We start from the raw sequence: 27,986 nt of genomic DNA, 5'->3' as shown, positions 1-27,986 counted from the left end.
CTAAGGACACATAGTATTATAATTCCTGTTTTTTGAAAAAGAAGAAACGAGGCTTGGTTAATCAAACAGTTCATAGTGGACTTATTTGCATTTTTACCAACTAGGGAGGACTTAGCCCCTCCCTTGCCAAAGAATCTGGGGTGGGACCTTTGCAGGTTTTCTTTTTAAACGTTATGCTCCAGGCAGTGGAGCAGAAAGGGTCTGTTAAGGCAGCTGGGATACAAGCAGCAGCAGAACATCTATTGCATTTCAAATGCTTTTGCTTTCCTGTAAGCCTCAGAGATTTAGTCAACTTTTCATCAGCATTTTTCTTCAGAAGACAGGATACACCTTTTCCTCTTTCTAAAAGAAGGAACTGATCTGCCTTCAATCAGAAGCAACTGCTTTCAGTATCTCAGTTTTTGCTACTTGATTTGTGATACATTTAGCGCAAGAATTCTTCACCGGAATTATCCACTTTCCTTGATGATGAAGAAAAGCTTGTAAGTAGCTAGCCTGAGACTTTGCATGTAAGTTTTGGTATGTTAAAAAGTCAAGGAATGTAAATTTATGTTAGCAAATTTGTTGTATAGTCTTCTAAAAGGCTTCGCAGCCGGGGCTGATTTGTTCAGTGGTTATGTTGCCTCTCTGTAGTTTGCTCTTGCAATATATATAAACAGACCTGTGCCATAAACCCTTCCTGTCATATGACAGCTGATATGTGAAACTCTGAGTGATGCAACAAGCAAGGTATTCATAAAGCAGAAATCTTTTCAATCTTAGCTGAATGACCAAGGCTTTCCCTATGTTTGTTTTTTCTCCGTGTTATCGGAGGAGGAAGAGAAGCTCATTACCAGAACAATTATTAACTGCCATTTCTGACTGAGCTATGATAAGACAATTGAAATGTGCACCTTTATCATGCTGGGATCTTAGAATCATAGAATCATAGAACTGTAGAGTTGGAAGGGACCCTGAGGATCATCTAGTCCAACCCCCTGCAATGCAGGAATATGCAGCTGGTCCATACAGGGATCGAACCTGCAACCTTGGCGTTATCAGCACCATGGTCTAACCAACTGAGCTATCCAGGCTCTTCATCTTGGCAAAACCATGTGAGCATCTTGGGACTTTCATGCCTAGATATCAGAATGCCTGAGATTTACTACATGATTACAACTATTCACTAGCTTCACAGCATCTACACCTTGCATTTAAGGCATTCAAATGTCACACCAAATACCACACTCATATAACAGTCAAACCTTCCCCCAGAGAAGTCAGGGAAATCGCAGCTATCTGAACAACTCTCTGTGCACTTGACAAACTACATTTTACAGGATTATACGAGGAAAGTTGTGGCTGTTTAAAGTGGTATAATGGTGCTTTAAATGTATAGTGTCATGTGACCCATATTGTTATGGCTTCTGGTCAGCCACTCTTAATGGCTTATCCATGCTTTAAAGCTCTGTGTCCGAGCACTTTTCTTTTTTCTTGCTTACTTTCTTTTTTGCTCTGGAGCCTTCCCCAAGAAAACCCGCTCTTTACTGCTGAATCAGAGCAAACAGCAATCCGTGGAAAACCCAAATTTCCATTTGGGGTGCTTCTGCTTTGAAGACTGTGCTTTTGTGGGGAAAGCGCCATGGTGTGGGGAAAAGAGGGTGCCTAGACACGGAGCTTTAATGTGCAAACGTGTGTCTGGAAAGCACAGGGCTAAGGGTAAGTATGGATAAACCCTTATATTAAGCACCTTACTAGTCCATAGTCCAGAATGATCATGGGAACCCAGGAAGCAGTCATGATACAGAGGTAAGATTATTGGTCCCCAGCACAACCTGGAACTGCAAGGGATTGAACCTGCAAAGCTGTGACACTAGGTGTCTCCAAGGCAAGGCAAGAAGTGAAGGAGCTGCACATACTTGTCAATGGATGTTTCATCAGGGAGTCTTATTAATTAAGACATGGTTTCCTGGGAGTTGGGGATCTTGGTGTGTTTGGATGTGGTACCCATGGCACTTGGCTGGAGCTATTCCCATATTGATCTTTCTCCAGATCTAATGTGGACCAGCGGATCTGTTGCATAGCAGGACTGCCTTTTTGTACCTACATCTCTTCTATTTGTGGATCCACAAATGAGGCAACTGGAACAAAGCCAGTGTAAGTCTCTCTCACCCAAAGGAAACCAGGCCAGTTATAATTGGCCCAGAACTTTCCATTGACGGAGGAAGTGAGAAGCACATAACCATCTTTTTCTCTGCATGTACCAATTGCACTAGAGTGATAATTCCCAGTGGTACTTGCTTAGCAAGCGGACTTCCATTCTTCATTTTTTTTGCTTCACATGAGACTTAACAGAGTTGCTCATAAATAGCAAGGACATCTGTTGTTTTTCTAATAGAGTTGCATCAAATAATCTCACTCAGCTGATGGTAAGGCTTATGTTGAACAATGCCTTCTCCATGCTGTCACCTCACTATCACCCCTAAATTTGCTCTGGAGGGTTCTCTAGTCCTTCTAGGCCAAATTTAGGGAGGGGTTCAAGGGACTGTGGAGGTAAATCACTGAAAACAAGTTCCCAGAATTCTCAGTGAAGAGGGAGTGGTTGTTAAACCGCTCTGCAAATTGTAGCTCTGTGAGGGGAACAGGTGTCTCCTAACAACTCTTACCACCTTTAAGAAGCCACAGCTCCCAGAATTCCTTGGGGAACTGATGACTGCTTAAAGTGGTATGATACTGCTTTAAATGTAGAGCATGAATGTACAGTGTGTACAGGCTGCCCAGTGTCTTCCTTCTGTGTGGAGGAGGTGATACAGTTTTGCCTACATAAGCAACAACACTTGGAGAATTGGGTTGTTGTCATTATTTTTAATGATTTTAATACTGGTTATTTAAAATATAACACAAGGGGGGGTGAAAGAAGCAATGTTGGCTCCCATTACCAAGAAGAATATTCCATCAAGAAAAGATAATAATAATCCAACCACCATAATTTAAATATATACAAGAATATAAGCTGTCCATAGGTCCAAGATTAATGATTAAAATAAATCCATTCAAATTTAGAAAGAGCAGTGCAATACAACCTTGAAGTATAAGTCTCTTTGCAACCGCAATGGCTCGTCTGTGAGTTCCTACATCATAGGAATCTAGTTTAAAAGTATGTGAACTTCTGTGGATATCAAAGATATTTCCAAAAGGAAGTTAATACAAAAAGCTGTTTCTGGCCAAAAGTGAGACACCACAGGGCACTGCAACATCATATGTTGCAATGAGACATTATCATCATTACATCACCAGAGTCTGTCTGAACCAACCCTTCCTGTAAAGACACTGCTGAGTTCAGTATACCCAAAACATCATTGTTGTGTTGCTGAAGAAGTCTCAATTTTAAAACCATCATTAGCGTAGATTCTAATGTTGTTCCTTAAGCACTTTGAGTATCCACTTTACAACATTCCAATAAATAATTATTTTTTTAAAAACCAGCAACTACAGGTTTAACTTTCTGTAATGTAGGGTTGCCATATTTCAAAAAGTGAAAATCTGGTCAGAAAAGTTGTTGAGCTGTTTTTGCAAAATCATAAAGAAACTGGACATTTTAAAGCTATTTTTGAGGAAAACGCGGGGGGGACGGGACACTAGCGACATTGGTTGCCGTATGTCCGGATTTTCCCAGGCATTTGGCTGATTTTCCCAGGCATTTGGAAATTAAAAAAAATGATGTCTCCTTTTAGCACTCCTGTAAACATTCTGAAAATAGCAAGGATGTGGAAGGAGATGTGCAGAGGTATCTTTTTGTAACACCTGGAGGCTGATTTGTTAGGCAAATAGGCCCATCAATCTCAGCCAGCCTCCACCTGTCTGCTGTTCTTACATTCACTCCAGGGGGTGGCACTGGATGTCAACTTCCTCCTCTTAAGTTTCAGTATTCCTGTTTTAGAGCTCAGTAGGACAAAGGCAAAACTAGAGTTAGTTGGCTCTATTTTTCATTGGCACTGCCTCCAGCTACTGTTGGCATCTCTGCTTTCTGCACTACCAGGGCTCATCCACACTTCTGCTTCTCCCATTCCTAGAAAGCACAAGTCCAATAAATTTTCCACTTGCCCTGCATCTTTTCCAGGGAAAACCCACCCTTTAGCCCTAAACTAGAGAAAACTCGAATTGCCATTTGCTCCGACTGAGCGCTAAAGAGCAGTTTTCCCTGGGGGAAACCAGAAGGATAAGTGGAAGTGTGGATAAGCCCCCCATCTCCATGGGTCCCAACCACCACTGCCTTTGTTTGGTGGGGGTGTGCATGCTTTTTGCCTTAAAAGAGCTTTGAAAGGAAGAAGGATCTGGGTAAATAGCTTGCCATCTTTTCATCCATTGAAGCCGGGTGCAGATGGTATAATGAAGTGGGATTGTGGTTGTGCCTGCTAGTCCTGGACCCTTGCATTAAGTTATAGCATCTGTAAGGAGGGCAGATTTACATGGATACCAATGTCCAACGTGATGGATTGTGTGATGTCTACATTGCAAATTATGTGGTGTAAAAATCACATCATTCCTTCCAAGCCCCTCCTTTGTGAGGGTTTATCATGAGTTACTGACATTCAGTTAATACAGTATCTGTATTTTTGTTCTGTTATGGTACAACTTTAACTGAGTTTGTAGTGCTTTTGATTTTGGTGCATTGGATGCAAAAAAGTATAGATATAGATAAAGAAGCAATGCATGCAAAGTGTTCAAGGAGGTGCGGCTGGCAGACATGATTACTTCACTCCTGATATTGATTATGCAGGGGATTAAAATTTGCCCAGGAAGAAATCTTTAGAACAATCGATCCCACAATTATATATATATATATATATATATATATATATATATGCACCCATGTTTAACTCTCCCATTGAAACAGCCCATGAGACTTGAGTATGTTGAAATTTAGGCTTGAACTTGTCCTTTTTTTTTTGTAATAACCGAGTGCATTTCCCCAAGAAGCAAGTTAGTTCCTCAGAAAGGCATGTGAAGGACAAGTTCCTCTTACGTGAACTTAGGAAACCGTCTTACATAAAGTCTGACCACTAGTCCATCTAGTTCAGTATTGTTGACACTTGGGCTTATCCACACTTCCTTTTGCCCCACTGCTTCCCTGGGGGGAAACAGCACTTTAGCACTCATTCAGAGCAAACAGCAATTCAGGTTTCCTCCAGATTGACGTTTGCTCCAGTTTAGAGCTAAAGAGCAGGTTTTCCCTCAGAAAGGAACGGGGCAAGAAGGAAACCGCTTGGATCTGTGCCTAGAAAGCATGGATCAAGTGGAAAACCACTGGGCTGTGCTTTCTAGGCATGTGATAAGCAGAAGTGTGGATGAGCCCACAGATTGCCAGAAGCAATTGATAAGATTTCACATAGAGGTTTTTCCAAATCCCACCTTTTTGGCAAAAACTGTGGTATAAACAATAAATCCTGGGAAGATTAATGCTCTTTGAGTTGGTGGTTCCCATGTGCGGGAGACAGGCAAGTTACCCATTCTGTATGAGAATGTGCTCCCTCTGAAGGAGCAGGTATGTAGCTTGGGGGTACTGCTGTATACACTCACTGCCCACATGTCCTCTGTGTCAGGAGCACCTTTTACTATCTTTGCCTGGTTTGCCAGCTGCAGACATATCTGGGCATGGATAGCCTGACCACTGTGGTTTGTGGGCTGCTAATTGCAAGGCTGGATTACTGGAATGTGCTCTATGTGGGACTGCCCTTGGAACCAGTGCAGAAGCACTTGCTGGTGCAGAATGCAGCAGCCATAATGCCGATGGGGTAACGTGGTCAACAATATGTGTCACCATTGTTAAAAAATCTGCACTTCTGAGCCAAGTTCAAGACCCTTGTATTAATGTACAAAACCCTAAATAACTTTGGTCCAAGATATCTTAGGGACCTCCTGAAGCCTAATATCCCAGCTCAATCTCTATGATCTTGTATGGGAGCAATGCTGGCTGTGCACTGAATTGGCGAGGCTCACGTGATACTGACATGAAATTGAGTTTATATGGTCATTGACCCAGCTCTGAGGAATGCTCTTCCAATACAAACTAGGCAGGCATTTTCTGCCTTGACCTTTAAATATTTGCAGAACACTTTTCTTTAGTGCCAGGCTTATGCAGGCAATTCAGGTGGGCACTTTTGTTAATAGTTAGTTGGTGATCTGGTTGGTTTTTATGGTATTTGGTTTTTTAAAAGTGGTTTTGATTTGTGTGTGTGTGTGTAATTGTTGTAAACCATTTTTTAAAATGAAATTGTATTTTTATAAATACATACCAGGAGATGTCCCCTTCTTCGTGTGCTCCCTCCTCAAGAGGTCAGGAGGGTGGTAACATGAGAACGGGCCTTCTCTGCAGTGGCTCCCCATCTGTGGAATGCTCTCCCCAGGGAAGTTCGCCTGGTACCTTCATTATGCACCTTTAGGCACCAGGCAAAAACGTTCCTTTTTAACCAGGCCTTTGCCTGACCTGATCTACATCCTATACCCTTTTTAAAATGCTAGTTCTTTTTAGGGGGGGGGGGTCTATTGGGTTGTCGTTTGTATTTTGATTTTATATATGTGATCTTTTATGTGAACCACCCTGAGACCTTCTGGTATAGGGCGGTATAGAAATTAAATAAAGAAATAAATGTCAGGGATTGAACCTGGGACCTTCTGCATTAAAAGCAGAAAGGTGTTTATTATGGGATGGGTGCTGATGCATGCATTTTTTTTCACAGTATCTACACAATGCCATTGGCATCAGAATGTCAGCCCTCATCCCCTACATATACAGTGGTACCTCGCAAGACGAATGCCTTCCAAGACGAAAAACTCGCAAGACGAAAGAGTTTTTTGTTTTTGAGTTGCTTCGCAAGACGAATTTCCCAATGGGCTTACTTCGCAAGACGAAAACGTCTTGCAAGTTTGTTTCCTTTTTCTTAAAACCGTTAATTCCCAGGGTGCATTTCTTCGCAAGGCGAAAAATTTGCAAGACGAAAAAACTCGCAGAACAAATTAATTTCGTCTTGCGAGGCACCACTGTATTCCTGATTCTCCCTTTCCTTTGAAAATCCAATAAGACATAAAATCATGTCACCACAATCACCAGCTTGCAATATCTGAATGACTTATTTTCAATATTACCTAAGCTCCAAGCTAGAAGCACCCAAAGTAAATTAGATGGCACAGGATAGGTAAGGAAATGTAAGTCTGAAGAGTTGCTAACATGAAAGAATTATATTGAAAATATTCAAATATAAAAAATACAGTCTGATAAGGTTAAATGTAATGAATAACTATATTGTAATAGCTGGCCTGCTGGTGCAAATAATAAAATTTCAGAGAAGGTTTGGGAGAAAGAGTACATATTATGATATCAAAGATACGTCTACTGGGAAACTTTTGCAAAATAACAGCTAGATGGCACACGGCAGTTGAAAGACATATGACTAGTTGGAAACGTAAACATTGTAATACACACAGGAATGGATAGTCTGTGAAAATATCCAGTTATTCAAATGTTTGGGGTTCAGAGATTGAGGAAGATCAAGGAGAAGAGCAGAAATCTATTCGACTGTATATGGGCAGAACTGGGACAAAAAAGAAGAATTATGTTATTAAATGACTGATGGCAGAAAAACTATGGGCTTGTCCACACTTCTGCTTGTCCTGTGCCTTAAAAACATGGGTTTAAGAGCTTTCCCCCTTGTCCCACACTTTCTAGGCATGAGTCCAAGCAGTTTTTCATTTGTCCCGCCACGGGAAAACCCACTGTTTACCCCTGAATTGGAACAAAATCAATCCACAGAAACATCTTTTGCCATTTGTTCTGACTCAGCAGTAAACAGCCAGTTTTCCTGAAAGAAAGCAGTGGAATAAGCAGTGTGGACGAGCCCTATAAGTTGGTCAACTCTGGGGAAGTTAGAAATACCAAAAGCAAAGGAATTTCACTACAGATTTGTATAAATATTAAGCTATCTTTAGCTCCGATTCTTGGATTGCAGGGGGTTGGATTAGATGGCTCTTGAGGTCCCTTCCAGCTCTACAATTCTAGGATTCCATAACTAGGCACCCAGTGAAACCAGCATAATAAAACCAGAGGTGACTAACCTGTGACCCTGGATTGTAAATTCTGTCATCCCACACCCTGGACCATTCTGGCTGGGTCTGATGGGAGTTGTAGTCGAACAATGTGTGGAGAGCCCCAGGTCCGTCCCCCCCCCCCCCACTGAGACAGACCCTATCCTCAATCAGTGATTACTCATTATGAGGGCAATTTGGAACTTCCATGTTTGCAGGACTGCACTGTGACACAATACCACTGAATACCAGTTGCTGGCAGGTGCACAATGAGAACAGCTATTGCCTTTAACATAATGATGGGAGACTGGGACAGCTGTAGTGTTATGTACTGAAGTTCTCACCCTGGGCCAGCAGGGGGATACTGTAGATAGTTCAGGTCCACATATGCAAATAAGGTTTCCAAAGTGACGTTCAGTGATTGGATAGTTACAGAAAATGGTTACTGTTACGTTCTAGTGGAGCTCTATGTAAGCAGGCTGGCTGAACCCTTCAGTTCTGTTCTGGCCTGTGAATAAACAAGAGCTGTTTGAAGAATCGCTGTGCCGTCTGATATGTTCACCCACAACTTAACATGTAGCCCTCTAGATGATGTTGGATTACAACCAGTGCTTTTTTCTGGGGGTATTCAAAGGTACCCAATACCGACACACACACCCCGTGTTAAAAGTGGCACTTATTGCAATGACTTCATGGTGAGTAGTAGCACCTTTTTTTCCCTTTTCCTTTTAAAAAAAGCACTGATTACAACTCCCATTATCCCTAACCATTGGTCATGCTGGCTGGGACTGATGGAAGTTGGAAACCTCTTCCGAGCTGAAACCTTACAAACCCTCCTAGCCAGTAAAAGCCCTATACGACCACAGTATCTTTACTGGAAAACTATCTGGGAGAAGAAGGTGTTTGCCTTCACATTAAAACACTTCCGTTGCCCTATCACTGCAGCCGAAGAAAAGTTAGCTGTCGTTTGTATGATTTTTGTTATCATTACCTAGAAATTCCACTGATTTTTATGAGGCCATAAAAATGACCTCTTATAAATGGAACCAGATAATGTAGAATAGCTTTCATAGCTCCACCACTGAAGATATCTACCGTATATACTCGAGTATAAGCCAACCCGAATATAAGCCGAGGCACCTAATTTTAGCACAAAAAACTGGGAAAACTTATTGACCCGAGTATAAGCCGGTTCACCACACCACAAACCAGGTGGTGGCGGCAGCAGAGGAGGAAGAACAAGCAGCCTGAAAGGGCTCCTTTCGGGCCGCTTGTCCCTCCACCGCTGCCTCTGCCACACACAAGAGCAGGCATAGGAGCTGCACAGTGCTGCACAGTGCCTCTCCCAACTGCGGCTCCTGTGCCTGCCCTTGTGAGAGGAGGGGGCCGCTGGCAGGACCAGCAGCAAGAAAGGGCTCCATTCAGGCCACTCATCTCTCCACCGCTGCTGCCCGCCTCACTCGAGTATAAGCTGAGGGGGGCTTTTTCAGCATAAAAAATTTGCTGAAAAGGTCAGCTTATATTCAAGTATATATGGTAAGTTAATACGTGCAGTTAGACACTTCTAACACTCAAAATGAATATTATTCCCAGATTCATTTGTATCCTGAGAGGACTATAAAAACTGGGTTTTTATATCTGGATCATATTCAAAAGAAATAAATTCCTTGTTTAGGAAATGCCTTAGGGGCTCAGCAACACCAAGAATATCCTTGCAGAAAATGAAGCTACAAATTAAAGAAGACGGTTTTGAAATCCCAAATTTGGAATTATATTGCTATGCTTACCTACTGTCAAGTACTAAATTTAGGAATCCCACTGTTGGCCCTAATTTTCCAATGTGGGCAACCCACAGTGCCACCCGCGTCCCAATATGGAATATATTAACTAATAAAAACAAATTTGATCCATTTTCACATGCTAAACTTACTCTGTGGTGAAATCCCACACTACGCATTGCAAAAAAGATGGTGATATGGAAAAATTGGAGGAAAGCAGGTGTATTGGCATTGCACCAACTGATAGATGGGGAAGATGGAATTTTATACTTTTGCTATTTTAAGACAAAAATATTGTCTATCAGATGCAGCCCAATGGCAATATCTTCAATTACAACATCTATTACAACAAGTGTGTTTGAGCCGTTCGAAAGCACGTCAAAGTGCAAGTAGATAATTAGGTACCGCTCCGGCGGGAAGGTAAACGGCGTTTCCGTGCGCTTCTCTGGTTCACGAGAAGCAGCTTAGTCATGCTGGCCACATGACCCGGAAGCTGTACGCCGGCTCCCTCAGCCAGTAAAGCGAGATGAGCACCGCAACCCCAGAGTCGGCCACGACTGGACTTTAGGGTCAGGGGTCCCTTTACCTTTACCTTAAGTTCAATATACAGACTGTAAAAGATGATTGGAACTTTCATTATTACCCAGATAGTGGGAAAATGTATTAGCTTCAATACCTAAGGTGTAATTAGTTTTAAAATTAGGACTAATGCAATAGAAAATAATATTTAGAGTTTATTGGACCCCTTTATGGTTGTATAAAAAAGGGTTAGCTAAGATAGCTCAGTGTTGGAGATGTGGCAAGGACAATGCCTCTCTGAAACACATGTTCGTACAGTGTTCTTTACTTAACAAGTTTTGAGAGAAAGTTCTGCACTGGGTAACTATGACTGTGCAGAAAAAGTTAAATCTTTCAGCAGAGAATCTTTTATTGAACTATATACCTGCAGTATGGAAATTATCAACGGGACAATGGAAATGGATTTCCCGTGCCCTAATGGTGGCCAAGATATTGATATTGAGGAAGCCAAGATATTGATATTGAGGAACTGGAAAAAGAAAGATATGATACTCCTTCAATCAATGGATTGATATGACATCACTGGCAATTTATGAACGGATTGCTTATCGGTGCAGACTCTGTATGGATAAATACGATAACATTTGGAATGAATTTATACAAAATGTAGTAGGCTGTTAGCATTTACATAAGCACTAGGACAATAACACTATACCAATTTATTAAAAAAATGCATGGGAATGTCGTATATTGCTCGCTATTTTGTATATTTTCACTTTTATATGTATCTTTGTTGTTCACTTTTCCTCCTTCTTTTTCTGTATCACTTTATTTCTTTTAATGGAAGTCACCTTAAAAAATTATAAATATTAAAAGCATCCTTCAAACACTGTGGGATCCATTGGCTGAAATCTCCACAGTGTGAGAAGTTTCACTTAATCTGGAAAATGCAGTTAGTGCACAACGCTGCGCCACGGTTGCTGACAGAAGTAAGAACCTTTCGGCATATAACACCTCTGCTTGGAGATCTGCACTGGTTCCCGATTCGTTTCAGGACCACATTCAAGGTGTTGCTGTTGGTATAACAAAGCCCTTCATGTGTACTTGCAACATTGCCTTGGCCCATATGTGCCCACTCGACCCCTTTGATCTGCAAAACTAGCCCTGATACAGGTGCCACTCATTCCGCAGTTGTAAGAAATTGGTCTTTTAGTGTGGCAGGTCACACTGCCTGCCTGTAGATGTGAGGCAGGAGCCTTCACTGCACTCTTTTCTGTGCCTGCTTTAAACATTTTGCTTATGCAAGCCTATTCACCCAGGCAGATGTTGACATGCTTTAGCCTTTCTTGCTGCTAATTTTATTTATCTTTATTTATCTTTAATTTATTTTTGTTGCTTTTCATGTTGACAGTTTTAATACTTCCTGTAAAGCGCTTAGCGTTTTTACTGCAATCAAGTGGTGTAGCAATTTTGTTAAATAAATAACCATATATATAATTTGGCTAAATATTGTTTTGGAGCAGAGTCCTGGTTTCTCTGTTTCTCTCTCTCTCTCTTCTATATAGGTAGACAAGAGACATGATCAGAGTTCAAGGAGACATCCCAGCCAAGGAAGGTGCAGAGCAGGGATGGTGAGGGGTGTGGCTTAGGGAGACGGGTTGTGCTTAGGGAGGGAATGCCGAGGGCTAGATAGAGTAGCTTGAGGGTCCACATTTGGTCCCTGTGCCTGAAGTTCTCCACCCTTGCAAGAGGTGAATAAGATTAGGAAAGATAAGTGTGTGCAAAGAATATGTATAAGAGTGTGTGTGAGAGAGGAGTGAGGTTAGATGGTGAACAGGAGTTCTTTTAGTACTAAGAAGTAGTTATTTCCAATACATTGTTGGTATGGCCAGGGGCAGGTTGGGGGCTGTGCCAGTGGTGTCCATGCACCCAGTTCTGAGCCAAGGGGGCACTGTTTCAAACCCAGGTTAGTGAGGCATTGTGCTTTGGGAAGAAAGTGTGAGGCTCTGACAGAGTCCTAGAAACCTCCTTCCTCCTTCTCAAAGACTAGTTAGCACTTTCCCAGCTTTCGGAGGCAGGTGATAGGGCTCTAGGACCCTCCCAGAACCTTGCATCTCCTTCCCAAAACACAGTGCCCCCTTACCTGGCATTGCACAGGGCACCATTTACTGAAGTCTGCTACTCGTAGAGGAGAGGGCCTGATCCACACATAGTGTGCTGAGCTACATCCCATTGGCACCCTGTTACTCAGACTAAGCCCTGACAACAAAGACCAGAATGCTGTTCCCCTCTGAAAGTCAACTTAAATTTGCTTCTATAGATATAAATTAGCATGTGGAGATTTTATGCAAAATTGTGTCATGAGTTTGCGCCCCAAGTCTGTCAAGTACTTAGCTATGAGCTGTTCAGCACTGGAGCCAACTGCCTGTTTTGTACTGAAGTTCTCACCCTGGGCCAGCAGGGGGATACTGTAGATAGTTATGCAAATAAGGGATCGAAAGTGATGTTCAGTGATTGGATAGTTTTAGAAAATTGTTACAGTTATGTTGTACTGGAGTGCTATATAAGCAGGCTGACTGAACCCTTCAGTTCAGTTTTGTTCTGGCCTGTGAATAAACAAGAGCTGTTTGAAGAATCGCTGTGTTGTCTGATAAGTTCACCCACAACTTAACACTGCCCCTGGGAGGTGTTGAGCCCTCCTTCACTGGAGGAATTTAAGGAGATGCTGGACCATCTGCCAGGGATGACGTAGCTGCATTTTGAATTGCAGGTCCTACACTGAGCAAAGGGCTAGGGCTGGTTGATTTCCAAGATCCCTTTTGTGGAAATAGGGTTGCCATATTTTGAAGAACAAAAAAGAGGGCACATCTGACAACTTCTACTTTTAACTATTGATAGCTGTGCCGACTCTCGTTTTAAATACCCACAAAGTAAAGAGCGTGTCCTGGAAAAAGAGGGCATATGGCAACCACTATTTCCAGAACATAGGTATTCATGCATCTGCCTCAGAGGCCATCACATGAATTCATTCATTCAGACAAGATTTAAGTGTGGAAAATGAAGCAACTAGCATAGGTCCAAACCTGATGACTTACAGGTTATTTACAACTCTCTAATTCTATATAGGCCACCCAGACAAAGATGCACAGACCATGCCTCCATTTGTTGGGAAGTACTTTGAGAAACAGAATTGCTCTGCCTTTGAACAGCTGAATGCGAACTTCCTGAGTGGTGAAAATGACAACCATCTCAGGCACAAGTGCCTAGTGCCTATTGGGATTGGTAAAATGCCAAGAGCAGGCGGAGCCGGGGCCAATGACAGGCAGGCCCAACTAATCCTAGTGAACTGTCTCTGTCCATAAAGGCAGGCTACACAAAGACTACAGAGGAGGAAGCTGGCAGGCAGTACTGGACTGGTTGTAGATAAGGCAATCAGGTGGGAGGAGCTTGCTGAGGACTAACTGAGGTGTCCCATTCACCCTAATGGATCAGCCTCTACTGCCAAGTAGTGGCTCTTCAGGGTGACTTGCATAGAAGAAGAGACAAGTTTTTAGTCCATTTATCAGCTCTGGCTGCATAAATGTTCCTACTCTCCCACTTCTAAAATTTCTTCCACGTCATATCCCTCTTCTCCTCTCAGAAAGCCAGAAAGCCTGTTAACCTTCACACGGCCTGTCCTGCTTGCAAATTTATAGGCTGATTGGGAAGAGGTTTCAGAGAATGCTCAAGTTCTGTGGAATCTCAGGGGCAAAGGGCACATAGCCTACTGAGAGGATGCTTGAAAAGCCTCTGATATATGATTCAGCTTCTATGTTTGTTGGACCGAGGCCACCAAAGACATAAACAGCAACTGAATTTCACATCATAGGCATGGACAGTTATAGACATAGGAGGAGGCTACGCATGTTTCTGGGCATGCTTTCCCACTGAAAAGATTTACAGTTGTTGCAAGTTATTTTCTCAAGTAAACATTTTCAAGAACAGCTCCAGGGACATTTCCCTCCCTCTGTCATTTTGGTCAGAACTTTGCATACCTTGAGCCACAGAACCACTCTCCTAACATGGGCATCACTGCAGCTTACCTGGATGGGGCTTAAGTGGGACAGAATGGGGCAATCTCAAATAATGCAGCTGATCCAGTAGGAGCACTGGATTCTATACACCAGTGCATCCACACTGGACCCAACTTCTCACCTGTCTGTCACCTCTCTCCCACTCCCCAGCTCAGTCCAATCTAATATTTATATTAGAAGTCACTTTGACCACCCATAAAGATGGTTCTTTTTATTGTTCTGCTCTTAGTTATAATTCTTCTCCTTCATTTCTATTCTTTATATAAATCACCAAACACTTTATTATTAACCACTGGTATGAAAATTGTTTTAGCTTCATTGTAAAAGATATTTATTATACTCTGCTTCAAAGTGAAGAACACAGTGGGCTTATATCAGAGTTTAAAACTAAGTTACAAAAATAAAATCAGGCTGCAGATAACAACAATAATAATGACCAGATGATATCAGTTAACATGTGGAAATTAACCAGCAGAAATAAATTATGATATGGTAAAATGCTCCACTTAATGAGTGGAGCCAGGAAGGTTTTTAAAACTACCAGGAAATGTTTTGTAGTCCCCCCCCCCACCCAGATAAGTTCCTGATAAAATCTAGGGTGGTTTATGCAAATTTACTGAATCTCAGACTTAATTTGAGTCATATCTTGTCACAGTTCAGACCTGTATCATTTTAACAGCCCCAGGACTCGGCTGGGGGTGGGGGCATCTGTCCTACTTTACATAAGAACATTTGTTGTTGTTGTTTAGTCGTTTAGTCGTGTCCGATTCTTCGTGACCCCATGGACCAGAGCATGCTAGGCACTCCTGTCTTCCACTGCCTCCCACAGTTTGGTCAAACTCATGCTGGTAGCTTCAAGAACACTATCCAACTATCTCGTCCTCTGTCGTCCCCTTCTCCTTGTGCCCTCCATCTTTCCCAACATCAGGGTCTTTTCCAGGGAGTCTTCTCTTCTCATGAGGTGGCCAAAGTATTGGAGCCTCAGCTTCAGGATCTGTCCTTCCAGTGAGCACTCAGGGCTGATTTCCTTCAGAATGGATAGGTTTGATCTTCTTGCAGTCCATGGGACTCTCAAGAGTCTCATCCAGCACCATAATTCAAAAGCATCAATTCTTCGGCGATCAGCCTTCTTTATGGTCTAGCTCTCACTTCCATGCATCACTACTGGGAAAACCATAGCTTTTACTATACGGACCTTTGTTGGCAAGGTGATGTCTCTACTTTTCAAGATGTTGTCTAGGTTTGTCATTGCACGTAAGAACATAGGAAGCTGCTATAGACCATTTTAGACTTTGGGTCCATCTAGCTTAGTATTCTCTACACTGACTGGCAGAAGCTGTCCAGGATTTCAGGCAGGGTTCACTCCTGGGCCTACCTGGAGATGTCAGGGATTAAACTGGGGGGGGGGGGTCTTCTGCATGCAAAGCAGGTGCTCTACCACTGAGCTATGCTCCTTTCCCCTACTTCAGAGACAGCAATGCTCTGGAATGGCTGTCAAAGTCCAGGTCCAAATATAAAGAACCCTAAATAATGAGAACAGAAGCCTTGAAGTTGCCCATCACCTGAACAGCAGACCGAGTAGGCACACAGCTCACCTGGCTACAGCCTTCCTCAGCCTAACTAGGGTATGATACAATCCCACTGAGCCTCTGAGTGACCCGCCCCCCAGTCATCACTCAAGATTTCTAGGACTGGGCGGGAGATCTTTCAGACCAAATGATATTCTAGGGGGGGAATGACTAGGTTCCAGCACCACTCCTTTTCAAAGTAATGCTCTGGGTATCCTCCAAGAAATGCATAACTGCAAGCAGAAACAGGAATTCCGGCGAGGAATTCCCTGGTTGCATTGTGGTCAGAGCAATTGTTTCCTCTCTTTCAAAAAGGCAGATTTTTGTTTTACTTTGGGTACACACTCTGAAATTTTGCAACAAGGCCTCTCCAGACATCCTTTTTTTTTTTTTTACTGCACACTCATGATGATTTGTGTCCATGATGCTCTTGGGGTGGCCACATGCAACTCTGCTTTCAATACTGTTTGTGCCTGCAAAGGTTTTGGATTATTCACACTGCCTCATTTCCAGCCAATGCATATCATATAACTTCCTGCAGAAATCCCATAACTTTTTATATCACAAATGAGATGGTCCATCCTGTTTAGCCGCCTGAGACAAAACAGGAAGGAGCTGCCTTGCCTCTGCTGAAGCCTCACGTACTGGGGTTGTGCAGTGGTGGCTTCTGGTGAGGTCTCATGAGATTTCCACAAGACCTTGCCAAAAGCTGCTGCCAAGCAACCCCAGCGGCTGCAAGGGCGGGGTGTGCCCACGGAATCCTGCCCCCCAAGGTGACTGCTTCAGTCCCCCTCACAGGCCACAAACATTCTGATTTATTTCTGATCTGCTCTGGTTGTGCTATAGCCTCTCCAGACTGTAATCATAGAATTGTGAAGTTGGAAGGGATCCTGAAGATCTTCTAGTCCAACCCTCTGCAATGCAGGAATACGCCACTGCCCATACAGGGATCAAACCTGCAACTTTGGCATTATGAGCACCACGCTCTAACCAACTGAGCTATCAGGAGTAGCATTGGGGAAGCATCACAGAACAAACTAAAGCAGAATAAATCCACTACCAGTGCACTATCATTATGTCAAGAACATGATGCAATAAAACACCAGTCTGGAAGGGCCCAAAGTGGTGGTGCAGAGTATACCTCTGTGATGTGTGACCATTCTAGGACTGGTGCAGGCAATGCATCTCAGATGATGCTACCTCTTTCCCTCTGTCAAAACCTAGTTCTCCCTTTCAGAATGTGTGTTGTGTTGAGAACACAGAGAATCAGAATGCCCAGCTGCCTTCCCTTCATGGGCAGCAATTCTGCCCACACTTACCTGGGGGGGAAATCCCATTGAACTTGATAGGACATACTTCTGAGTAAGCCTGTACTCACCATTTTCATTTCCCCAAGTAGCATAACAATTAGAAATAAATATCTTGGGTCGTGTCTAAGTAGATGCGCCCTTACTTCTAATGACAGCTTGTGGTTTTGGTTTGGCTTCTGCCTGTGCAAGCCTTCATCTGATTTCTTTGAAATGGTGCATAAAGTCTGGAGTAAGGGAGTGTTATTGGCAGTGCCTTATTTCTATGAAAAATGGTGTCTCTACACACCGTGCCCCCCATCTCCCCCACCATCCCGTCACTGTTTGCTTGTACTCCCTCTGCCGCTATCCCACCACCACTGCTTGTCCACCTCCTCCCTCCCTTCCCCCTGCTTCGACCACTACCGCTGCTTCCCAGAGCTGATTTGGTGTGACCCTTCTACAATCACCAAAACACCTTCCAAGAATGTGCCTGGCGATTGTAAAAAGGTCGTGCCAAAGCACCTCTGCTCCCTTTCTGTGATGTTTTCAGATCACTTCCAGGTTCACTGTGATGTGCACATTTGCACACATATCAGATGCACCTCAAATGGTTTCTGCATGTATCAGTAACTCTCAGTAATAAGAGGGTCAATGGTCTCAGGTTGCACAGTCTAAAAGTCTCAACATAAAAGAAATGGAAATTGGGAGGGAGGAGGAAAAATGAATATTCAAGGAACCAGCTCTTAGTCACCAAATTCTTACAAGTGTTCTGTCTGGCAAGGGGTGAGGGAGCAAGCTCTTTGGTGCTGGCGCTTCTTTGGCCAATAGCTGGGCCGAGGCTGATCTTCCCCTTGCTGTGATACTCTTCCTGGGAGGCAGGGGGTTTAACTTCCCAGTGGACTTTCGCCCCCTGGATGACGGCACAGGCCAGTGTGTTCTGATTTTCAGCTCTGCAATCCCAACTGGTGCACATGGATAACAGGTTTCCAATAAAGCCTTAAACATCTTTATGCAGAAGTGAGTCCTGCTATTTTCAATGCAGCTTACTCCCCCCACTCCCAGGAAACTGTGTGGTGGAAAAATCTGTGCACAAGGCAAAATCAGACACTGTTTTATCCGTTTTCCATTTTATCCGGTTCCCAGTTTGGCAGTGCAGAAAAGCTAGCTGCTAGTATTAAAGCCTTCCCAACAGAGCCAGCCACTCACCGAAAAAGGATACAGTAAGTTCTTTTCATTGGTAAAGCAGTCCTCTCTTTAAGCAGGATCGCCCCCTTCTGGTAATCACATCATCTGCCATGCCAACAGAAATAGTGAATAGGCAGATAACTGCGCAGGATACAAGGCTGAATGCATGAGCTTCTGTCCAGGGAATCTTCTGGGATAGATGAATATGTAAGTTCTGGCCTCTGTCCATTTAAAGTTCTCTCAATTTCTCATTTTTCCAGTCTCAAGTTCGGTTTGCTAGATTTCATTATGGAAACTCATGAGCATTTTAGCATGCATCTCTCCCCATATGCACATTTTTGTATGCAATTTTGTCTAATATACACCTTTTTGCAAATAATATTTTCCCTAATACAATGCATTTTTGAAAGTTAAGCAAAGTGTGTGTTGTTAATATACACTTTCCCCTATTTTTGTACATTTTGCGTTTAGAGATCTGCATTGCAAAATTGAGAAATGTGCAAATTCTGATGGATAGCTGTACTTAACTTTGTGTATTTTTAAAACTATTTCTTTAAGAAAATGTGAATTGTGTAGGTTTCCATTAAAATGTAAAATTTTCCCCTTCCCAACTTGTTGGACAACTGCTCAAACTCGCTTAGCAGATTTGCAACTCAGAACAGAACCAGTATTGGTATAATTCACTGGTCCAAAAGCAGGTTTCAAAGAGCAATTCAGCCCTGCCCTGTGACCATTCATCATCAATAAAATGCCTGAATTTTGCTCAATTAATTATTAAATTAATAATTAAATACGGACACCTTCACATATTACAGAAGCAATAGTTTGAAATGGAAGACTAAGCTTCATTTTGAATTAAATTTCTTCTCCACACATGGAAGAAAATGCTTCTTTTAAGGTGGAGCTCATATAAGGACATGTGCTCAAGTAATTAGAATTATTTTAATTTGCTGCATTTTCTTAAGTGCAACATTTAAACAAAGGGGGTAGCTTTTGAAACCACCAGATGTTTAATTAATTGATCGATCTGATTATTCAGCTTGTTGCTGAATAATGGTTTCACAATTCTCCCTAACTTCTTCACATCCAGAGGTCACTGAAATAATATCTCTACCAGCTTGCTCAAATAACTGATGTCTCAGATCCGATTATTAATTTGCAGCTTACTAGCTCACTGGGAGCCCTGTAAAGCCATCTCTTTCAGCAGTTGCAAAAGTTGTATAAAAACACCACACTAATGCTGTTTCCCTTTCCTTTTCTCCCACTCCAACCCCACTGCAGGATCTGAGTTCAATTTGATGACTCGTGGCGAAAATATGCAGAGCAACATGACGACATGCAGTGCCACCATTGATGAATTCCGGAGTCAAGTGTACACTACGACGTACTCTATAATCTCAGTGTTGGGCTTATTAGGAAACGGCTTTGTGCTGTGTGTCCTTATAAGAACATTCCAGGAGAAAACAGCCTTCCAGATATACATGCTCAACCTTGCTACTTCAGACCTGTTGTTTGTGTGCACACTGCCTCTGCGGGTGGTATACTATGTCCACAAGGGCGACTGGTTCTTTGGTGACTTCCTATGCCGGATCAGCTCCTACGCCATGTACGTCAACTTGTACTGCAGCATCATGTTCATGACGGCCATGAGCTTCTTCCGCTGCATTGCCATAGTTTTCCCCATGCAGAACCTCAGGTTTGTAACTCGGAAGAAAGCCGTGCTGGTATGCGGAGCCATTTGGATCTTCGTGACACTGACGAGCATGCCATTTCTGCTGAGCGGCTCATACCTGGACAGTTTGAGCAACAAGACTAAGTGCTTTGAGCCCCCGCCAGTAGATCAGATGCTGAAGCTGGTGGTCCTCCATTATATTGCATTATTTATTGGCTTCATCATTCCCTTCACCACCATCACCGCCTGTTACACCATGATCATAAGAACCTTGCTGAAAAATTCCTTGCAAAAAAAAGAAGCAGCCCGCCGGAAAGCCATCTGGATGATTGTCATTGTCACTTTGACCTTCCTCTTGAGCTTCGCTCCCTATCATGTCCAACGCACGGTCCACATTCATTTCATGATGGAAGGGGGTTCGCGTTGTGAGGATACCCTCTACATGCAGAAATCTGTGGTGATAACGCTTTCCCTGGCAGCTTTCAATTGCTGCTTCGACCCACTTCTCTATTTCTTCTCTGGAGGCAACTTTCGCAAAAGGCTTTCTACCTTCCGAAAGGGGTCGGCCTCCAGTGTGTTGCAGGCGCACAAGTTCAAGATGTCCTTAAAGAACTTTGAGGAGGAGCCAGCTAATGGGAAGGCACGAGAAGAGATGGGCTTATAGCCTTTGCAGAAGCTACCAGAAAATCCTAGCAGGGTGGGAAGCCAAAAGACCTGGCACACTGCTATCTCTTAAGTTATGAACACGATGGTGCAAGGCAACCTGGAACTGGCATGACCTCTGGTGTCATTCAGATACCTCTGTAGCAGTCGTACCAATCTGAGGTGCATTATCCCATGTGTGTTGGTGGTTTAGCAGATGTGTGGGATGATTTGTCATATTTATTTGCCACATTTATGTCCCACCTTTTCTCCAAGCTCAAGGAAGTGTACATGGTTCTCTCTCCTCCTCCTGTTTTATCTACAGAGCAAACCTCCAAGGCATAGCTGTCAACTTTTCCCTTTTCTTGCAAGGAATCCTATTCAGAATAAGGGAATTTCCCTTTAAAAAAGGGAAATGTTGACAGCTATGCGAGTCCAAGGTAGATTAGGCTGAAAGATAGTGGCTGTCTCACAGTTGCCCAGTAACTTTGCATTGCAATCAATCAATCAATCAATCAATCAATCAATCAATATATCCTGGACTGCTTGTGCACAAGCATTTGTGTCCTTTACAGCTTGACTTGCAAACAAGTGGCCTTGTGGAGGCAATGCTAAAGAGTAAACAATGGCTAGATACTATTTGTTCTAAGATAAAGGGACACTCAGCACTTTTGAAGCACACACATCCCACCCACTCCCCAAAAATCTGGTCACTGTAGTTTACCCCTCACTGAGTTACAGTTCCCAGTAACACTTAACCAACCACAAGATTCTCTCCTAATTAAGGGAAATGAATTAATTCTTAAGTGTTGCAAAGTCACTATCACATCCTAGTGATCTGATTCTCAGAAAGATCATAGCTATAATTGGGTGAAGAAGGGTGAAGGTCCTCTGGAGAATGGGAAAGGGAATAGGTATAGGAACCTAAGACCCCTGTTGGATAAGGCCAGTGGCCCATCTAGGCCAGCATCCTGTCCTCATTGTGGCCAACCAGATGCCTGAAAGAAGGACCTGAACACAGCAGCAGTCTCCACTGCTTATGAGTCCTATGAACAGGCATTCAGGAACACACTGACATCATGGTTAGTAGTCATTGATAGCCTTGTCCTCCATGAAATTCTCTAATCCTCTTCTGAAGCCATCGAGATTGGTGACCATCACTACCTTAAATATGTGCTGTGTGAAGAAGTACAGTGGTACCTCAGTTTAGAAACTTAATCTGTTCCAGAAGTCCGTTCTTAAACTGAGGCGCACTTTCCCTAATGAGGCCTCCTGCCGCCGGTGCCCTTCCACTGTTCAGATTCTGTTCTTAGATTGAGGTAAAGTTCTCAAACTGGGACACTATTTCAGGTTTTGCGGAGTTTGGAAACCAAATTGTTCTTAAACTGGACTGTTCTTAAACCGAGGTACCACTGTATTTTGTTTCAGAGGTGCCATCTTTTCAAGATGATTGAGGGGCTCTGATGTGATGCCCTGGCATCATGCATGTGACACCGCAAGGAGCCAGGGGGCAGAGCCAAATGCCCTCTGAACACTGAGGGGGCCTGGCCCCCTCAAAAACAAAATAAACATTGGGGGGGCTGAAACTGCCTCAACCTCCAGGAACTGGTTCCTATGCTTTGTTAAGTTTGTCTTGAATTGCCAGCATCAGTGGATGTTCCCAAGTTCTAATCTAGAATTAAGAGAGAAGGGTAAAAACCTTTCCCTATCCATTTCCTTTCCCTTTTCTACCTCCAGAGCAAATATAGCAGGAAAGGGTTGTTTTAGATACACACACCAGTTTTAATCCCACCTCCCAGCGTACTTAGTATAAGATGTAAAGGACTTAAGTGAGGAACCTTTGGCCCTCCAGATGTTACTGAACAACAGCTCCCAACATCCCTGGCCATTGGCCATGCTTGCTGAGGCTGATGGGAGTTGTAGTTCAGCAGCAGAGGGCTAAACATTCCCCACACCTGTCTTCGGTAGTCCAGTTTCCTCTTCTCACCTACACTATCTTTCCCCTCCCTTTCAACAGGCACTTTGACATTCCATTATATCCTGGAGGCTGACAGAGCTTTCTCAGGTCATCAGTTTGTTTGTTTTTAAAAATGTTCTTATTAAATTTTAATTTACAAATGTATATGCTTCTGCATATCTAGAATTTCAACCGAGTATGTAAGAACCGCTGTCTTATTTCTTCGAGTTGGTGTCAATGAGACTGCTTGCCAAGAAACTGATTAAACTGACTTACATTGTATATCAGGGCTGACCCACCCATCAGGCAAGGTGAGGTGACTGCAGATCCTGATTTCAATCTTTCCCCCTTCCTTGTTCCTGATGTAGATTTCCCTTGTGGGGAGGGGTTTGCCATTTTGGGGGTCCATCACAGCTGCCAAAATGTCTTGGGCCAGCTCTGGCTGAAATGCATGCGCTATCTCCAAGCAGGTACCACAAAGTGAGCTCTGATACTGGTACAGAACAGAAACCTGGGAGGGCATGTTTAGAGTTTTGAGCTAAGACCAAGGAGGCTCATGTTAGGAACATAGAAGCACACTGAATCAGACCTCAGGTCCATCTAGTTAAGTATTGTCCCTCAAAGAACTCTGCAGGCTACTAGGGATTTACTACAGAGTAAACTACAGACTTTACTAGGGATTGTAAACTCTGTGAAGGGTGAACTAAAGTGCCCACAATTCTGTAATGGAATGTATGCACTTCAAATGTGCTTTAGTTATAGTGTGCACTGGACCTGGTCTGAAACCCTGAAAAGCTTCTGCCAATCAGTGTTGATAATGCAAAGATAAATGAGCTATGTTTGAATCCTCTTCCCACACCCAAAGTTTAGTTGGCAAGGTTCTGCACCATTTTCAGCATCCTTGTAAAATCTCAAGAGAGAGCAGGGGAGGAAAATGTCAGAGTGACCTAAATCTGAGTGAAGTGCAGCGGCTGGGGCGGGGGCGGGGGGAGAGAAAGAGACAGAAGAGAAACAGCCGGTAGGGAAACGCACACATTCCTTCAGCACTCAGGAGGTTATGGTGGAGCGGCAGCAGAAAATACAGCTCTGCTGGTGGACCAAAGTAAACAGGATTGGAAACTCCAGCAAGACCATTGCGCAAACTTTCAAGACATTAATCACAGTGCCAGTGGGAAATGTAAACATTTGTCATGGTGGGAATTAATGCAGCTGGGGAGCTGATGAGTATGTGCCCTGAATTCCCAAAGAGGCAGGGAATTCAGAATTGCGTCAGGGCCAATGAGACCCTTAAGCCTACTTCCTAAATAGTGCTATGGCAAAAATGCAAAATATTATTTGGTATAAAGGCTCCAGGGAGATCAAGGCAGGGCTCATCTCCCTTCAACATGCCAGAGTCAATGCCTATCCAATCAAGCAATGTAGGAGTAATCTGTTCCTCATGGTGCCAAACTAGATAGATATACTAACTCTGTATCTTTATCCTTGAGGGCAGAGAAGGGGAGGTAGGATGAATTTGATTCAGTTCACATTTAAAAGCAAACCTACCTAATTAACACTTTCCAAGACAGAATGAGAAGTGAAACACTGCCATTTGCACTTCGAAATTTGCACTTATCTGAACTTTGCAATGCAGTTCTCCAAACAGTGTTGACAAAAATACATATATTAGATATACAAAAATGTATATGGCTGTGAAAATGTGTGCCGTAGTCCATATTGCATAGAAAATGTATTTAGCAGGAGAAATTTGTACAATAATGCTGGGGGGAATTAATTTTTTTTCCTTTTTTATTAGAAAGCAAATTGCTGCAGGACTGTAGATGTAACTGAATTTCAGACTGGAAAAAATGAAAAACTGAGAGAACAAAAATTGACAGAAATTTCTATCTCTAGCACAGGGTTTCATTTATTTATTTATTTATCAAGAAAACATGAATGATTGTTTTGGTGGCTCTGATCTGGATCAGAAAACCTAGCTTTGGAGTTGAGACTTTAACTGTTCATTGTCCCAACTATGATTCCAATCTGAATCAACATCTCCATTTGCCACCAACTGGCACAAGGTGGGGATGGGCCTTCCATTGAATTGAATTGGGGTTTTGTTCCATATGCAAACTGCCAGCAGAGGGGAGCCCAATCCAAATTGTGGCTACAGTGAAGGGCAATGGGTTAAAGCTCTTCTAATGCTAAGAAGGGATTGTTCAGTCAGTAGAGCCTGTGATATCTGATCTCAGGATTGTGGTTTGAGCCCCACACTGGGCAAAAAATTCCTGCATTGCAGGAAATTGAACTAGATGCTCCTTGTGGTCTCTTCCAACTGTACAATTCTATGATTCTAACCCCCATTCTAGAGTTAAGGGCACTTAACTTTAAAGCATAGATAAACTAAACAATGATTTAAAGGCAAATTCACTGGACACCTCCTGCAAAGAAATGAACAAGGAAACCTCAGCAAGGTAGCAATTGCACAAAGTATTAAATTTCAAAAGTGATTTTCTAATTGCCAGTGTAGTTGTTACAAACTGTGGCTTATGTGGAGTGTATTGCCAAAAGTAACATGCATGTAAAATATATATCGTGTCAATTTTGTCTTTGTGCTGAATGTAAATATATGTATGCAGACCCTCCTTTTTTTGCTTCCCTTGAGGTGGGGCTTGTAAAATGAGCACGAATTACACGAGTGGCCAGGAAAATTCTGTAGTTTGTAGCTCTTTGTATTTCTCCAGTGAGGTCTGTGATGGCTAACTGCAAAAAAGGTTAGAAGGAAAGACTGCAAAAATGGCTAGACTAGTTTACTTCCAGAAAAGGTAGCAGAAATATCAGGAGCTGCTGAGGCTAGGAGCAAGATCAAATGGATCTTTATTGGGGATGGGGCACTTCAGGCCTGGAGTGGTGGCCCTTCAGACCTCTATACTTGGTTCTTGGGGGTCTCCTCCAGCCACAACCCTCGCTGCTGACCTTGTTCCACATCCCCCTCAAGTGCCTTTGGCTGGCTGGAGTGTATCCTTGAATTGTGAAACTCTTTCCTGGATGGTAGATGGAGACACGTGTGGGTGTGGGTGGGTGTGCACGCAGAAACCTTTGGCTTTTGTGTGGCAGGAAAGTAGCCAACAATACAAAAGTAAGTCACATCCATTGCTGTGCCCACTTTTGCCTCTAGTCCTTTACGCATGGCCCTGCCCACTACAGTCTCCAGAAGGTTGGTCCCAAAGGCAATGCAGCCCTTAGTCTGAGAAAGCTTCCTCACCCCTGAGATGCATAGAGATGGTGCTCTTGACCCATCGCTAGATTTTGGCAGGAGGAACCTTGGCATCCCCTCCAGATTGACCCCTGTCAAGATCATCACCAAGGGAAGGTAAGTACACTTGGCACTAAGGAGCTCAAGAGCCGCAGCTCGTGGCATGGTAGAGCTGCACCCCTCACCTGACCCCTTGCCGGTTGATTCACTGCAACTTACCAAGAAGGTGAAGTGGGAAGAAAAGGCAGAGGGAGGTTGGTGTGGTGCAAACACTGGCAGGAGTACCAGATTGGTTCTGCCAAAGCATTTGCACCATGCCCCTGCCCCTATTGGGAAGTCATATGAGCACACACACACACACCCCGGCAATGCTGTGCATTACTGCTCATTAGGGAGCTGTTAGCTCAACAACGGTCCAGAAAAGACCAAGAAATGTATTTCATTATTGGCTGCTCCTCCTCTTTAATATGAAACTGCCTTATACCACACTGAACCATCTCATTCAGTATTGACTGGCAGTTGTTCTCCAGAGTTTCACAAAACCTGTAGTGAGCTATGGTCCTTTACAAATGGATCTACTTTGAACATACGAAGCTGACTTTTTTTGTGTCAGACCAGTAATCCATCTAGGTCAGTGTTGCCAACACTAACCGGCAGCTGCTCTCCTGGGTTTCAGGCAGGAGCATTTCCCAACCCAGCTTGAAGATGCTGGGGATTGAGCCTTTTTCTACCTGATCATCAGCTGGATCGTTGTTTGCAGTGGGATCTTCTCCCTCCTCCCAAGGAGACCTTGGGTGATAGAGCCTCCTGGCAACCAAATGGGCACTCCTACGCCAACTCTGGGCTTCCCACAAATTCTGCTGCTGCCCTCATTCTTGAGACTAGGCTGATGAAGAGGTGCAACTGGGCATCAAGTAGGACTCTTGGGCTGTGGGCAGGTGGGACATTGATGAGGCACTTCTGGCTGCCTTGGAACGATCACAAGTTCTTTCAGGTCCCCAGGTCATCAGTGAAAGCGCCTTTCATCCAAGCTCCACCCTCGTCCAAGTCTCACCTTTACCAAATCAGCCTTGAGGTCAACTGGGAAGGCCTAATTAGGCCTCTGGTCTAGAGTGATTGGGATTTCCCTTCACTGTGGTGGTCCCACTCACTGCTGCTCCCTCCCCTTGATAACAGCAGGGTGGGTGCAGCACCAGCTAAAAAGAAAAAGCTAATTACAACAATACAAACACAACACGTGGGCTAATAGTAGAGAATATATAACAGAATAATTGTAGGAGTAAGCCAATCAAAGTTCATATGTACAATATAACAGAGTGGTAGCGAGGACCATCAAGCCGTGTGTTCAAAACAGATATCTAAAGGCAGTCTCACAATAGTCTTTGAAAAGTTTCAACAGAAGACGTCTCAAACGTTTCAGAAATAAAGTCTCTCTATAGTCTTTGAAAAGTTTCAACGGAAGACGTCTCAAAAGCCTCAAAAGGACAGTGTCTCCAGAATGATACTACTGTTTCATAATAATCTTCATCAGCTGGGAATAAGATACAAGACATACAACCGATGAAGCACTGGGCAGCTTCCAATATATATAAAAACAAAATAAAACATTAAACGTTAAAAAAACCACCTTCCCTATACAGGATTGCCTTCTGCTGGCTCAGGGGTCGGATAATTTCATACCCTCCAACATTTCTCCAATGAAAATAGGGACATCCTAAGGAAAAGCGGGGCAATCTGGGATCAAATCAGAAACTGGGACGGCTTCTCTAAATCAGGGGTGTCCCTGAAAAATAGGGTCTGCCATCAGCAACTTGTCTGACAGTACATCGATGCCAAACTGCATTACACTTCTGCCATATCCTAGAATAATAACATCCCTTCAATCCATGCCAACACCCTATCACTGGCACAACTTTATACCAGGATCTGGCAGGAGAAATTGCCCTGCCATTGATTTCAAGTTCACGAGGGGAAATCGTTTAAAATAACTATCCCCTGAGTCAA

General features: G+C 43.3%; 1 protein-coding gene across 2 annotated transcripts; it reads left to right on the top strand.

Annotated features, from left to right (window-relative positions):
• On the top strand, window positions 1–25,440 carry CYSLTR1 (cysteinyl leukotriene receptor 1). Of its 2 annotated transcripts, XM_080991314.1 has the most exons (3): window positions 5–484; window positions 18,426–18,508; window positions 19,755–25,440. In XM_080991314.1, the coding sequence occupies exon 3, from the start codon at window positions 19,772–19,774 to the stop codon at window positions 20,807–20,809; it is 1,038 nt and encodes a 345-aa protein (XP_080847440.1). In that variant the 5' UTR covers window positions 5–484; window positions 18,426–18,508; window positions 19,755–19,771; the 3' UTR covers window positions 20,810–25,440. The 2 variants fall into 2 exon arrangements, with proteins under 2 accessions (XP_080847441.1, XP_080847440.1); XM_080991315.1 differs by lacking the exon at window positions 18,426–18,508 and having other exon boundaries at window positions 1–482.
• Window positions 25,441–27,986: the final 2,546 nt, after the last annotated feature.

This window comes from Podarcis pityusensis, assembly GCF_964106645.2.
Source record: "Podarcis pityusensis genome assembly, chromosome: Z".
In the NCBI taxonomy this organism is placed as follows: domain Eukaryota; kingdom Metazoa; phylum Chordata; class Lepidosauria; order Squamata; family Lacertidae; genus Podarcis; species Podarcis pityusensis.
The sequence above is the reverse complement of the archived record's forward strand: the minus strand, read 5'-3'. Positions and strand labels throughout refer to the sequence as shown.